General features: G+C 41.1%; 1 protein-coding gene across 2 annotated transcripts in view; it reads left to right on the top strand.

The window, feature by feature from the left end:
• Positions 1-13,126, top strand: part of ZBTB37 (zinc finger and BTB domain containing 37) — a 114,426-nt gene extending 101,300 nt beyond the window's left edge. For both annotated transcript variants that reach the window (XM_086956717.1, XM_086956711.1), the window contains exon 4: positions 7,048-13,126. In XM_086956717.1, coding sequence (XP_086812843.1) covers positions 7,048-7,578 — 531 coding nt within the window. In that variant the 3' untranslated portion in view covers positions 7,579-13,126. The remainder of the gene's footprint in view (positions 1-7,047) is intronic.
• The last annotated feature ends 3,005 nt before the right edge of the window (positions 13,127-16,131 follow it).

Here is a 16,131-nt window from a genome sequence, read left to right as displayed (position 1 = left end):
TAGGCCTATTGCAAGCATCCTTCTCAACATTTGTGTGTTTGATGGGACTCCCTAAGTGGCCAATGATATGCCCAAATATGGGTCCCTTGCCTTAGGAGCCTAGCTATACCTCACTGATGAGATCAAAACTGGTTTCGAGCTGCTTGCGTTCCCCTCTGGAGGGGTCCCTGCCTGGCATTTACAGATAGACTTATTCCCATGTTGAGCAGGTCCAGCTGCAGGATGGTAGCGGTCTTAGTCTAGAGTAGCATAGTGGGCGAAAAGCGATTGGTGAGAATGCTACCCCAATCGACCAACAGTAGTTAAAATATTTGCAAACTTTCATCCCATAACCTTATATGTAATTCTTGTCCTAGTCACCACAATCTGAACCTATTAAAATTGAGAGCTGGTATTCTAGATTTTCTTTCTTTGTGGCGCAAGATTAAAAAGAGGGTCTAATGCAGTGGTCTCCAACCTGTTCACTAACGAGTTACTTTTGTTCAACGAAAATCATACTGAGCTACCAAAAGTATTAGTGTGGTACACATAAGACAAGGGTACATTAGTGCAAGATTACCAGTAGTGATCACATCCGTACAAGATTGCCAGCAGTAAAAAAGGCTTAGTCAGTTTGGAATACCTCTACAAGGGTAATGCATAACCGCCACAGCTGCAATGCAGCCAACACAAAGGGAATAATGTTAGTAAAAGTCTCCCAATGCTGCATGATTTATAATTCAAATATCAGCTTTAAATATATTTTTGAAATTATGGGTTCGGAAAATACACACATTTTCATCTCATGTACACACTTTTCAATTTTGACATACTTATATTGATTCAACCAAACAAAAGGTTCTAAGCACAGGAGAGCTACTTTCAGGTAGTTGGAGAGCTACCAGTAGCTTACGAGCTGCTAGTTGGAGAAGTCTGGTCTAGTGTTTACATGTTCTATTAGTTGACATGTTTTTGTGGTCCATTTATACAGGTGTCTTGGTCAGGAATGTTGGCATTAAGTCTTCGTGTTCGTAAAAAAAGGTCTAGATGCCTCCATAATATGCAGGCTAAAGGATTTAGACAATATGTGTTCAACCATATGACCTCTTAGATGTTCTAATGCTATATTTTATTCAAATTGAAATGATTTGCCTATTTTGTTCAGCTTGCCAGGAGGACCCAACAGGGTTCTGTATTTATAAAAACCTTTCCTGTTAGGTTGAAGACATCCTTGCTGTCTCATTTAGAAGTAGTCCAGTAAGAGGGCTTCATTTCTCATCATTCATCTTCACAAGGAAGTGACATCACTGGTTTTCCACCCACCTTACTCTTCACTCCTTCGAAGACCTATTTATTAGGAGCTGTAGTGCTGACTGGCAGTGGTTGCAGAGAAGCCTATTTGTGCCTGTTTGCACCTGGATCACAACCAATGCCAGGGACCCTGGTTCACTCCCACTCACCAATACCCTGTTGTGCTTCTCCATACTGTTCACCCTGGCTGCAGCTCGCTGCATTAGTGCCATACCGCACCACAGAACACAGAAAGAGCATTCACTTGCACCCCTTGCAAGTTCTCAGGCACTCTCCCACACCCTACAACCAATACTCGCACCCCAACAGCACCCTGCTGACTCACTCTCACACCGAACAAACACTACCCTGCAAAACGACACACTTACATGCTCCACAGCACCCTTTCACTCAACAAACAGGCCACAGAGATATGGGAACAACTTTGACCCTCAACCGGACCCCATTACTGTTCAAAGTCAACTTCCCATCACAACTGATGAGCGGGCCCTGACCACATGGCCTGCTGTCACCACTGTCAAAATCACTGCCACTATGAAGACCATCCACTCAGGGGCTCCATCTGACCCTGTCCCCCACCACACCTTCACCAAAGTACTACCAATCAGTGAAGCACTAACACCCATCTTTAATGCCTCCATCGACTCGGTCCCATTCCCAGACACCTGATAACATGCCACTGTCATTCCCCTGCTCAAGAAACCATCCACTGACCCAGCCACACTTTCCAACTACAAACCCATCTCCCTCTTACCATACCTGGCAAAGGTCTTAGAGAAACTAATCACCTGATGCCTCACTGACCAATGGAGCAACTACCACCTCCTTATGCCACGAAGTCTGGATTCCGGCCCAACCACAGTATTGCCACAGCACTCATTGCCACCACCATCGACATTCGCATGATCCTTGACAGAGGAGACACTGCAGCCCTCATTCTTCTTGACCTTTCTGCAGCATTTGGCATTGTCTCACACCTCATCCAACGCTTGCATGAGATTGGCATCCAAGGACCCTTACTTTGCTGGATCTGCTCCTACTTTTTTTTATAAAGCAAGATTTTATTGCAAGTTTACATGTTAACAATAGAACAATGCCTTGCTCGTCATTAAAACCAAAACCCATTACATCGCTGTTGTTCTATGATCCCAGAATTAAGTCTGACTCCATAACTTTCCCAATACTACGGGTCGTCCCTTGAGGTTCATCTATTCGATAAGCCATCATAGTCCCACCATTGTTTCCGGATTCTATCGTATTTGCGCGGGCATCCCCAAGCTTCATAAATGGTTTCCTCTAATTTGCCACACCAATCCATGCCAGAGTCAACGCCTTTATCGAAGGGGCCGTTGGAGAAGTCCTGCCTCGGGCAATGTTCAGTTTGGCTATTAACGTGCCCACGCCCACCAGTATTCTGTCCCCCCTGGGTCCTCCCATATCATAAAGCATACCAAGCAGAGCAATTCTGTGGTCAGCAGCCACAGTCTCACCCACAACGGCAGACAACGCAGCAAAAATTGCACTTGTGAATCACTGGCCATTGCCAGAAAATATGGAAAAACTCCCCCAGAGTGTTGTTGCACCTATAGCACTCTGGAGAAGTGGTGAGACCTGCTCTTTGCATACGGAGGGAAGTCATGTAGGCTTGGTGTAAATACTTAAACTGTATAAAGTGGAGTCTAGCAGAGATCGCTAAAGCATGATGGGCCATACAGGCATCTCTCCAATCTGCCATGTCCAATTCCCCTACATGGATTTTCCATTTTTTCTTCAGAGAGGTCAGGGGCGTAGGTGAATACACCATGATCTGCTCCTTCTTAATGAATAGAACACATGCTGCCAGCCAGGCACCGTACTCCTCTGAATCCTGCAAACTCATCTGTATCTGTGGTGTCCCTCGTTCATGGCTCAACCCCACTCTCTTCAATGCATACATGATCCCTTTGGCTTATGATATCCAGGCACACAACATCAACATCCTCTCCTATGCAGATGACACACAACTTCTACTCTCCCTCTCATCCTCTCATCCAAGACCGCCAGCACAAGAAACCAGTTCACAGCCTGCGTGACTGAAGTCGCTAACTGGATGAAAGCCAACTGCCTCAAGCTCAGAACAGACAAGAGAGAAGTAGTGATCTTCGGCAACAACTCTTCACCATGGGACTCCATCTGGTAGCCAGCAGAACTCATACCCACACCCTAACCCACGCCAGTAACCTTGGATTATTCATTGGCAGCAAACTTGACATGACTGTACTAGTCAATGCCATGACTGCATGCTGCTTCCATACCCTTAAGGTGCTGAGCAAGATCCTCAAATGGCCCTCAAGCAACACTATAAGAACTGTCACTCGTGTCCTATTCACCTGCAGGTTGGACTATGGGAACACTCTATACCGGGAACACCAAGCAACAGACTAGAAGACTACAGACCATCCAGAACTCGGCAGCCAGACTCCTCCTCAACCTCCCACCCAGATCTCACATTACACCACACCTCCGTGAACTACACTGGCATCCAATACACAAAAGCATTCAATTTAAACTCTTCACACACACACACACACACACTCAAGGCACTCCACAACTCAGGCCCCACCTACTTGAACAGTCGAATCTCCTTTCCCTAACCAAGCAGGTCATAGTGCACTTTACAGATACACATAACATTTACATGCATTTCATAAAAATATGCGTATAGATGACTACAGTCTGTCAGTCTAATTCCATACCTCTCACTCCCCCTTGATATTATTACAGGTAGTTTGCTGATTTTATTAAACTCTGTAAGCTTCTGAGGCGTAGACTATTCTGGGCTATCCCTAGACCCTGAGGAAAATCTGCAACTGTATTGCTCTTGGGTAGATCTAATCTCTCTTAAATATTCAAGACTGCCACTTGATAGTCTACCACTGCGTTCAGAAGTAACAATTCTATTACCCTTGCAGTTTGACCAATGGATCAGACTGCTCCGATGCCGTTTTTGAGATAGTCCATTTTTACTTCATCCTGCTATCTTAATATTTATGGTACCACTAGACACTTGACTTAAGCATCTGGGAAAGATCCGACCTAGATTGTAGAAAGAATATTACATATTTGTAACACCGGTTCTTCAGTAAGGGCATCTTTTTCAGAATCTCATGCACCCGGTCCTTTCTGCACAACAGAGATTGACTGGAAAAATAGAGGGCCTGATTAACTGTGTGAAAACTTCGCTGATGTCTATTAAGTACCAATTCCTTCCTTGTGCTGTTCAGTTTTTTTGTGATGTATACGTATAGTTTTCCACTTGTAAGGTGGTTACATAGAGTGATGTCATCACGCACCTTCCTGCGACTTGCAGATGCAGTTGGTTGTCACTAAAAAAGGAAAGTTGTGCCATGTGTTAAACAAGAGACCTATACATTTGAATGAAAATGCTGTAGCCAAAAAGGACACTGACAAGGTGCATGTCATAGACACAGTTATGTGACCTCACCTAGTGCAGGTCCAAAATAATTGAACCAACTAGATGTTTCTGAACTGACACCCAAGTGACCACTTTATAATGACCTAGAAGAATAGAGTGGGTGAACCCGGCAAATGCATAAGGGTGTGGCAGGTGCGCCAGTGGACCTGTATATAAAAATTCACATAGGATCAGTACAACCTTAATCCATTTGAACAAGAACATGTTCCCATTATTCTGTCTTCGTATGTAACGTGTTAATATATTGCATATATTTCTTTAAATCTAATGTGTACCTTATTGTGTGTATGTCTCAGAACTTGTGCTGAGAATTCTATTTTGAAGGGCAGTGTTTTCCTGGGGTATTTAAAATACAAATTAGATACAATTAATTAGCAGAATGGCAATCTCCAGATAGCCCTTGTTTCACTTACAGAACAAGTGATCAAACCCCAAGCTTCTATGGAAGAACTCCAGTGGGGAGCTTTAGGTAATGGCTCCCTTAGCTGAGCTAAGCGAGGTAAAACCAGGAGTGCAGAATTTACTCCAACTTTAAAATCCTAAAACATAGAGAAATATTTTCAGCAGTTCAATGTCATGCGGTCGAAATAATTAAAAATGTAACATTGTTTTTACAGTGGCGATCTTTGGCAGCGGCTTCCTATTGCATTATACACACTGGAATAATTTAAGATAAGACCGTGTTTGTTGAGTGATTCATTAGTGGAAAAACTTTGTGAAAATGGTTAATTGTTTTACTTGGTTCCTCTTTTTCCTTTCACTCAGTTTATCTGTGACTCTAAGGCACATGCAGCAGAGTATTGGGTCTGTCCTGCAGGTATGGCAATAAAGAAAGTACCCTAAGTTGACATGCTGTTTGAGGCAGATGATGAATATCAAGATATTTAATGATTTAAGTGAAAGGAGCGTCTTCTCAGTATCCCCAATTATATCAGTCCATAATTAGCATATGTCCACAGAACAATCGACAGGCCAGGTTCCAGTTGTAATGAAAAATGTTCAGTTTAATTCCAGCAATCTCAAAAAGACAGTATCACGTTCAATATAAAACGATCTTGACAGCCTACTCGTTTCATCAAGTGCTGGACGTCATCAGGGCTAGATTTAAATTCTGCATTTGATTGGTCCATGATATAACACGTCTTCCTCTGATATGTTTAACTCATAAATTTAGATTTCTAATTCGTTACATTGTCCGTATTTATGTTGATTCCCATATTGTTTTACTTAATCTCCATTCCTCACAGTATTTGATTCCAATGTGGCAGTATATATTTTTCCACACGCCACTTAATAATCTTCTTATGAGAATATACTTCTGCAGAAATTTCTTTATCCTGAATATGTGCTCTTCCAATCCAAATCCTTATTATTCTTTGCAATCATTAGAACGCAATTGCCACAAAGCGCTCATGTCCACGAACAGCCAGTCCGATAAATCCTGCTGTGACATGAGCAGTTGCAGACTAATGATTGCAAAGAATAATAAGGATTTGGATTGGAAGAGCACATATTCAGGATAAAGAAAGTTCTGTAGAAGTATATTCTCATAAGAAGATTATTAAGTGGTGTGTGGAAAAATATATACTGCCTCATTGGAACCAAATACAGCGAGGAATAGAGATGAAGTAAACAAAATGTGGAAATCAACATAAATACGGACAATATAACGAATTAGAAATCAAAATTTTTGAGTCGAAACTATCGGAGGAAGACGTGTTATCATATCAAGGACCAACCAAATGCAGAATTTAAATCTAGCCCTGATGACGTCCAGCACAGGACGAAACTCTTAGGCTGTCAAGATAGTTTTATATTGAACATGATACTGTCTTTTTGAGATTGCTGGAATTAAGCTGAAACATTTTCATTACAACTTGAACCTGTCCTGTCGATTGTTCTTTGGACATATGTTAATTATGGACTGATATAATTGGGGATACTGAGAAAACGTTCCTTTCACTTAAATCATTATTTGTCTTTTGAATTAGTGGCCTGAAGCGGTGGACCAATGAGAGTAGAGCGTCAACTCCAAACTACTTTAATAATTGAAATTGTGACTAGTGCACACGTGGTGTATGCCCTCATCGCTTATGTTGTATTATGTTATAATATCAAGATCTTGTCTGTCTCTATTATTACACCCCGTATCACACCAATCACAAGCCTTCTTTAGTCACACATGTGGCAATTTCAATTCCTTAACGTCTACCTGTAACAGTATAATTATACTTTCCTATTGAATATAATTGTTTCTTTTGGTTGTTTTATTTTTGTTCTAGGGTGATGAATCTGCTGTGGGTGGAGTGAGTGGCTATGTGGAATACCTACGTGAACAGGAAGTATCGGAGAGATGGTTCCGCTACAACCCGCGTCTCACTTGTATCTACTGCGCCAAATCTTTCAACCAGAAGGGAAGCCTAGACCGCCACATGCGACTGCATATGGGCATCACACCCTTTGTGTGCCGAATGTGTGGCAAAAAGTATACACGAAAGGATCAGCTGGAATACCACATCCGGAAGCACACTGGCAACAAACCGTTCCACTGCCATGTCTGTGGCAAGAGCTTCCCTTTCCAGGCCATTCTCAACCAGCACTTTCGGAAGAATCACCCAGGCTGCCTACCTCTGGAGGGGCCTCATAGCATCTCTCCTGAAACCACAGTAACCTCGCGAGGGCAGGTGGAGGAAGAGTCACCACCACAGGAAGAGGTTGCTGTGGGGGCATCATCTGCTGCTGAAACATACCCAGCAGAGACTTATGGTGGGGAGACAGTTCAGGGGTCCGTGTCCACAACTGGCCCGGATTGAACAATAGCCTTGTGTAAATTTGAACAGAAATGAAATGGTTCTATTGTCCTTTGATTCACTGTGGCAAATATCCCTACACAGAAGAGCTGGGGTAAAAATGTTCCATGGAACAAGAACTCTGAAGATTTTGCCAAATTGAGGATCAAAAGAAAAAAGTGGTGAAAAGCCGTTCCCAATTTCTTACCACCCTCCATCATGTGATCAACACTTGTGGAGTTGAGGACAATGTTCATTTGTTGGGGCCTCTCTTTTTTGTTTTTAATGTTCAATGGATTTTGTTTTTAACATGGTTCAGGAAATAGTTTTTTTATTTTTATTTGGTCATGAAAAGAAAGACGTTTTCATTCCATCTCCAAAGCACACTGAGCAGATGGGTGGAGGCTCTGGTAGGCGGCTATAGCCGGTGTTTGCTTCCAGAAGGTGGCACATGAATGCGAGTTGTAACATTAAGGATTACGCTCCCGCTTACCCTAAAAAATGTGACGTCCTGACATCTCCATACTGATAAGTGCACATAGGTTGTGCTGAAAGGTCATCTGCCCTAGTATTGTTTTTAATTCCTTTTTTGCTTCCGCCACCCCAGTATTCTTTATTTTTCACATTTAAAAAAATCCTGATTCTTTTACTTTTATTTAAAATCTTCCCTGGAAAGGAGAGATAATGCTTTTGTCTCTGTATGTAACACTATTAGAAAACAAATTGCTAGCAGAGATGCAAAAGGTACATACGCAAATTCCTGAATCCTGTATTTGAGGGGGCAAGAAGTAACAAGGGCGATAGATGAGGATTAAGTCAGCAAGTGGAAATGCGGTCAGACTATCACTGTTGCCATTAGAGCATGAGATGCTTATGTACCAAAGGATAGTTTGGTGGCATTGTGTGACAGAGGGAACTTACCTTTGGGGGGTACTCAAAGCATGGGCCTCGTGCTATTCACTCTTGTTCATTTATTCGAGCAATGCTCTTGAATTGAATGGTCTCTTTGAGAGTTCATTCTCAGGTAAAGCTTATTTGCCATTTAACAACTAATGTCAAGATGATGCGTTGCAGTTAGAAGTCCATCCTGGAGGATTTTCTTTCCTTCATTTGCACACGTATCCAGTTATGAGATATTCTCCCTTTTGGACAATGCATGGGTAGTAGGAGGGAGGATTTGGGGTCAGGATTCTGCAACATAGACACACCAACACACTAATCATTTATTTTTTGTGGGGTTGGTTGTCTGTCTTTGTCTCTTGTCAGCATCAGTGCATCTATGTAAAATAGTGCATGTTACTTGGGTCAACATAAGCAGTTCGTTTTTGATCAGTATGTCCTCTACGGCATCACTGACTTCAGTTGTAGGTCATTTTAAAGCGTGGTCTTCAAATAAGATGAAGCAGTGCACTTCCACCTGTTGTTAAATCTAAAGTTTTAATTTCCATATTAGCCCAGGATTATGAGTGAGAGGCTGCATGTTTAAACAATAATTTGAAGGCAAAGAGAGTCTAACCCAGCTGAGTTTGTTGGTACTTTGGTGCAATTTTAGTAGAACCTGTAGTTCTCTTTCTCCACTTTGGGCCTGTTGCATGTTACCTGTGTAGTGGTGGATTAAGTAATGAACCATGTCCTGTACTAGGCTGCCATTTCTCAGGTATAGACAAACTGATACAGACATCCTTTTTTACTCTTCAGTGGGCTGACGACAAGGCCCTCCATGTTCAGGTTTCTCCAGTTCTTTACAGAGTACTCTTCTATGGCCAGCAACAAATCTCCTCATTGACTTTGTGCTATCCTCTGTTGCATGGTATTTCATCCTATTGATATTTTACATTATTTCCATGCTTCATTGAGGACAGTCATCCAATCTCCTCAGATCGCATTCTTGGGAAATTAGTTTGACTAATGTGTCCCTCTTTTTTTCGCTCTCTTGGGTGAGCTACTGCTAGATGTAATGTCGCCAGTTGAACTGGCAGAAGTGCCTCTCGAAATGGCTTCTAATTACGTGGAGAGAGAATATGGTCTAATTTGAGTCCGACTGCCCCTTGTGAGGGCATATTGGATAGATTTGCAAAAGATTAGTCTTTTCTCTAATGCCAAATCCCATTTTTTGGTACTGTTTAAATATAATGTATTGCTGCATTTGTAGGGAGATGTGCTATGAACAAATGTGGTAAGTATATCCTAGGCAAGGAGTCTTCTCATTCTGACTTTGGCAACAGGAGCAGGATGATGTCTCTTATAATAAGAGATGACGTCCCCCCACTGATTATAAATCCTTCAGGGCTGTGAGGTCCTCTTTGCCAGAAGAGCAGCCTCTTCATGCTACATATAACATATAGTTTCATAATTATGCATTGTAAGCGATGGTCTTTTTGGGTATAAAACAATTTCACTTCCCAGCTATTATAAATTGCTAAGCTCTGTCTAATGTTTCTTTTGGTACAAAATCAATCTTGTTTTTTTTATAATCTTCTATAGGCTCTGTGCACGATGCCGTCTCTTGCTGCTAATGTGAAGCTGATAATAAGGGGTGCTACAGGTGGACGCCTCTGACATAAGAAGAGTTTTTAAATTACATAGGTGCTGTGAAAGAGGTTTTTTTAATGGAATTATGCATTATTACTTTGTGTTGCTAGTTAACTTTATGACCCCATGTGTCATTAACTAGCAGCATGGTGGTGCTAGATAGCTTCCCCAGTTGTCCCTTGAGTGCCACAGGTGAGCTGTGTTCCAGTATGCTTTTCCTGCTGTCGTCTAACACTGGCGTGTCTCATCTTGGTTCCCATCCCACCCACTTTGATCATCCCAAGTTGTTTGATTTCTTTCACTTTGCTGGGAAGTCAAAAGATGGGATTGGCACTTTTGTTACTTAAGTTGTGGATTATCTTGTAAATGCAGATGGCAATGTTGATCATGGACTGTACCTGCGTGTGGCCTCTAACTGTAGGCTCTATTCCTTCTGATGATGTTAAAACCGTTGACATTAGTTCTCCAGTTGTCCCTTCCTTTATAAAGCTATAAGATATTGCCCTGCTGTTCTCTTATAAGGTATGGTCTCCAGTACCATACTGTTAGGTTAAGAGCAGTGCTTTTCATCAACTCACAGACTGTGAATGCACGTACCCTAGGCAGGCAGATTAGTTGAAATTGAAGGTAAACCAAGGCTAATTCTTTCAGATGCTCGCACTTTTGATGGTGTTTGTATTTTTAAGGACATGACTCTACTGCAACCTTTCAAATAAAATGTCTGGAGGGTTGTTTGCTGTTATTAAACTGTCAATTCCACTGATCACCCCAGTGCTACATACTCAGATTCACCACATTGACTTGCAGGGGATTTTGCCCTACATACCTCAGAAGCTGTTGCCTTAAAACATCATCTTGACACTTCTATTATCTGGCTGCCCGAAAACTAAGAGACTGCGGTGTCTCAGTGCCAAATGTCTGTAGAGTGCTCAGAAGAGCGAGGACTGGTTCTTGTAGAACTTCGACTAATAGTCTTTCATCCTGGCTGGGACTCACTTCTTCAGCTTCATGCTTTGGAAATATACACACCTGTTTTAAGGTCCACACATCCTTTCTTCTAAATCCCTTGCTGAGGAAAATCACGGTATAATTTAGATGGAACACAGCAGCATGTTGATCAGCGAGATAGTAAAGTTATGGAATAGTAGTGGGGTTTTCTTCTTTACATGGCTGACACTCCGGATTGGACTTGCACATGCTTAGTCAGGAAGGTAGTTGCCTATTTTGTAAGAAACTGCTTTAGACCTCTATCTTTTAGTGTAAAAGTTGTGCTGTCAAACTGCTTATAAATGAATGCCGCCTCTGAAGGAAGTTGAAAGAAATGTAATTAGCGAGACTTAGTATGAGTAAATATTTATAATTGGCATGGTACGCAAATGTACTTCATGTTAAGCTTCAGTGGGGCATCCAGGCTGTGTAAGGAGGGGGCCTGTTTGGTGTAGATTTTGCCTTTCTAGGTTAGACACAAACAAGTTAGCGTCGTGCAAGCCCTGTAGGCTGCAGGATGTTCATTAGAAGAGACTCCTTTAGGGATTTAATTTTTCTTCTCTTACTGGTTATTCATTAATAAGTGCCATGAGTTTCATCTTTTATGTTGTAGTGAGATGTTCTCTCAAGTGGTTATACAAAGTGCATTATAATTAATGACCGGTAAATTAATAGGGAGGACATCTTTGGCTGGTTTGTGAGTTTTGGGTGCCTTTTAAACAGCATTAGTCTTCATTGCTCACTGGATGGTAGATAATGGTTTCTGAAAATGATGTCCCTAGTATAAGCAGGCCTCCTTCGAACATTATAAGATACTGGGTCATGTGACTGATGTTTGATACCATGGGATATGTCTTCTTTCAGTGGTTGTCTGTTAATTGGTGCTTGGAGTGATGCATCTTGCACAATATTAGTGGTTCTAGCAGTGGTTGTAATTAAGTCTGTGGGTGGTGAGAGTGGGTTTTCTTATACAATGTGAAAGGTCATCTCGATGGCTGTAAGTCAGTAGACCATGAAAGTGATGCCTCTTACAGATTTTAAAATTGTATACCTTGGATTGTTCACTGGGTGCTATGCTTTTCGTTTTCTTTGCCCATTTGGAAGGATCCATATGTTGACAGGAACCTAACAATAACTGCCTGTTAAAGCCATCTTCAGATTTATATTCATGCTTTCACAGTCAAGAATCAGTCTGATTATGTTCTCTTACTAATTGTGACTTACCATATATTCTGTTTCTGGTGTCTTATCTGGTTGACTGCAGAGTGTTGTTATGTCATAGGAAAAATAGCTATTTACACCTTTTTTGCTGAATATGATCTTTATTTCACATATCGTTTTCAGGGAATTGACATATAGTGTGCTTCTTTCAAGTTCTGCTTAAAAAGATAATGGGCAGCTATGCTGTCCATGAGGATTGGATGCATCTAATCACGCTGCTTTATGGAATATGCAGTGTAGGCTAATGCTATAGTTTAGTGACCCTGAACTCCAATAAAACTGCTGACCTAACAGAGAAAATTAAGTGAATCATCCAGGCCATGACCTTGCAGTTCGTGCTACCTCCTGCATCTTCTAAATTGAAGACTTTATTGTTGAAAAAAGCAGCAACCCTTTCGGTGATCACATTTCAAAAGATGATTCTTAAGTTTCCCACCAATCTACTACCTCAAAGCTATCAACCTCAGTTTGCATTGGTTGTATCATATAGATATCTGCTTTCAAACCATTTCTTGTGCCAAGATCGCTAAAGTTGACTATACCAGAATCAACAAAGAACTCTCCTCTCATGCATCGCTTGACAGCTTCGTGCCTAATGTCAAAGCACATAGGTGCTGGTTATTTCTTTGATATTACGCTGTTTGAGCTGTGTTTTACAGGATGAAGATGTAGTGAAGCCTACGCCCCAGATTTAGAACATACTGAATGCATGCATTACAGAAATGTATGGAGATTTGTGTCTTTTTTTTTTAAGTGTCAGTTCTGCCATTTAAGCCTTTGCTCCTTATGATTGCATCCAGAAGCATAATAAAAAGAGCAGCTCCTAAAATATAACCTTCTGTTTTGAGATCAGACAGAAACATATTTATTGTAGGAATCGTTGGAGCCTCTTCAGCAGCAGCCATTCTGTTGCTGGAAAACTTGCCATAAAAAAACCTGAAATCACTGCATGCCTTTTGACCAGAACTACATGACCCTGCCATTCATTCGCTATTACCCTGATCCAGAACATAACGTTGATTGTGCAATAGAAAAGCTACTGAGGGAATCTTGGGACATGGGGGAATCTTAGATAATTAGTGTACATTCCACATGCATTCATAGTAGAAGGGACAGAATCATGTGTACTTCCATAGGTCTCTTTATTCACTGGATCAGCAATGCCAGTGGCACTGAGTTGTGGATAACAGCAACAGTCCATGGAACTTTGCTCTTGCCTATGAAGTAGTTAGTGTCTAGAATTGACTACGGTAACGCGTTATACCTAGGCCTCCCAAAAAACTCCACTAACCGTCTTCAGGTCATCTTGAATGACGCAGCTCGTCTGATATTCGGAGTCCCAAGGCGGACCCACGCCTCCCCCTTGCTTTATAAGCTACATTGGCTTCCCATAATACAAAGAGTCGAATTTAAGAGTATGTGCATCTGCCACAAAGCAATTCATGGACAGGCGCCAGCCTATATAAAAGATAGGCTTGAAATATATGAACCTAAGCGCGCCTTGCAATCTTCCGGCTCCTTTTTGCTATCCTGCCCACGCTTTAAACTGGCAACAAAAGGAGGCAGATCCTTCTCAGTTCAGGCTCCTATCATCTGGAACAAGCTACCGAAGGTGCTACGTAGAGAATCCAACCTTCTCCGCTTTAGGAAATCCCTGAAGACCTTACTCTTCAAGGGCGCGTTTACATCCCCGTAGCGAGGTCGCCATTTCTAGGCAGTTCTATACTTGCATCTTGTTTCTTGTTGCTGTACCTGGTCAGAAGCGCTTTGAGACCTGTCGGTGAGTTGGCGCGATACAAAACCCAGTTACAAATTACAAATTACAAAATTACAATTCTGGTAAGCTCATTCCCAGATCGTGTATATTTCATGAGTCCATTCTTTCCCCCCAAGATTCAAGATAGATTAGAGACTAACATGTTGCCTGCAACAATAGGAAAACCTTTCTACCATGACATAGGTGTTAATGAAATTCTGTATTAATCGCCTTAAAGTGAATATACAAGGTAGGCTTAGAGTGTGAATGTATTTTTCTTTTGACGTAATGAGTTTATTCCCTTTATTTCCTTCTACTCTAGGAGAATGAATGATTATTTCTTACCTTGGATCTCAATCAACTTAACAGTAATGTTGTTGGACAAAAAAGTCAGTACCCACACTTGTCAATGGATTATTCCTTTGTTACAACAAGATATCATGACAGTTAAAGATTTCAGAGATGCTTACTTCCAAATTTCTATTTCAGACCATCACCATCTTCATTCACATTTGTAATGGAAGAGGTTTTCATTTCAGTAAAACATTGAGTGTATAGTTGTACTTGGGCGAGTAGGTGTTCAGGCACCTGGGTCAAGTTAGAGTGTACACATTGGGACAATATGTGCAGGTTGTGTAAGCAATGCTTTTGTTCCTACACTGAGAATTTTTTTTAGTTTGGTTTGTTCTCATAAGGCAATTTCTAGACACCTTTGAAAGTTACTGCTGTTTACTTTAATGACCAGCAGTACATGACTAGCATCGTTTGAAAGACTGGATAGATTCCACTGTTTGTCTTGACAATAAACTGATCAAATCATTGTTTGAATAGGAATGCAGGCGACTCGCAAATACCTGGACTGACCCTTCAGTTATCAAGTGTTATATTTACTATGCCTGGCATATAATAACCTTGCACACCCATATATTAGAAGCTTTTAAATTCCTTCAACTACTTATTGTATGAGGCCTACTACGTTCCATTAGTTATGTTGCCATTAGGGAAGGGATTGAAACAAAAGACCTCTCCTTCCACCTTCTGGTGTAGGCAGTCTTGGTGTTTCTGGAAGACCTTATTTGCCTGCATGTGCAGCCGATTCTGAGGTTTGATAGCAAGTTTCTGACCTTTAAATTCAAGTTGATCGTAGCAAATGGTTAGGCTTGTTGAGGATCCCTTGACAGTATTAGTAGTCAACAGGGATAAAGTAGGCTCCATTATTTCCACTCAATACAATTTCATAGTTGTTAGTCTTATTTGCGTATTAATCCCTTATTTAGCCAGCCATTTTCTCCCAAGACGTTAAAAGGATTTTGTAGATCGAACCAAAGATCTAATTTGTGTATTTTGTATGCTACTTATCATTTCTTAATAGCAGTGGAACTATCAGGGACCAAGGAGATCCTCCTTAAGAGAACTGACAGCATGACTGCACTAATTAGAAATATATATATACATTTGTATACATTTACTATAATCTTCAAAGTCACAGAGTGGTGTATGCTACACATCTTCACAGAACAATGTTACTTTAAATTTTATGTACATCAAAATACGTACCATTGAAAAAACAATGGTCTACTTTTAAGTCTGTCCCATCTCCTCGGAAAGTTACCCAGACAGGTGAAACTCCTGTAAATTCATGTTGCAAAAGAGGTTACTTGCCTGAAATAAATTATTTGCAGTTTATTATTATTTTAGATTAACATACAGCACACAGTTCCACCTACATGCAAAGGAGCTAAAGTAAAATTAATTGTTACCTAGGTGCTAGATGTGCGACATCTGAAGATGGTTTGGGAGCTAAAAATATTCTTGAAATCTCAGGAATGTTATTTTGTCTGCCTGAAGGCATTGTTTCTGTTGATGCTTCCAGGATATTTTAAATTTTTATGTGACATTTCCACATCCGGTCTCAAAATAGCAGACCTATGATTAGTATGCCACATCGTTTCATATTACAAAGCATTAAAACCGATGTTATAGATAAGTGATGTATCGTGCTGATTATAAGTCAGTAGGTGCTGAGTAATGTCTCTTCAATAAAAAGAGGTCACCACTCTGTTGATTTAAGTTCTTAAATG

This window comes from Lissotriton vulgaris, chromosome 1_1 (assembly GCF_964263255.1).
Source record: "Lissotriton vulgaris chromosome 1_1, aLisVul1.2, whole genome shotgun sequence".
NCBI lineage: Eukaryota > Metazoa > Chordata > Amphibia > Caudata > Salamandridae > Lissotriton > Lissotriton vulgaris.
The sequence above is the reverse complement of the archived record's forward strand: the minus strand, read 5'-3'. Positions and strand labels throughout refer to the sequence as shown.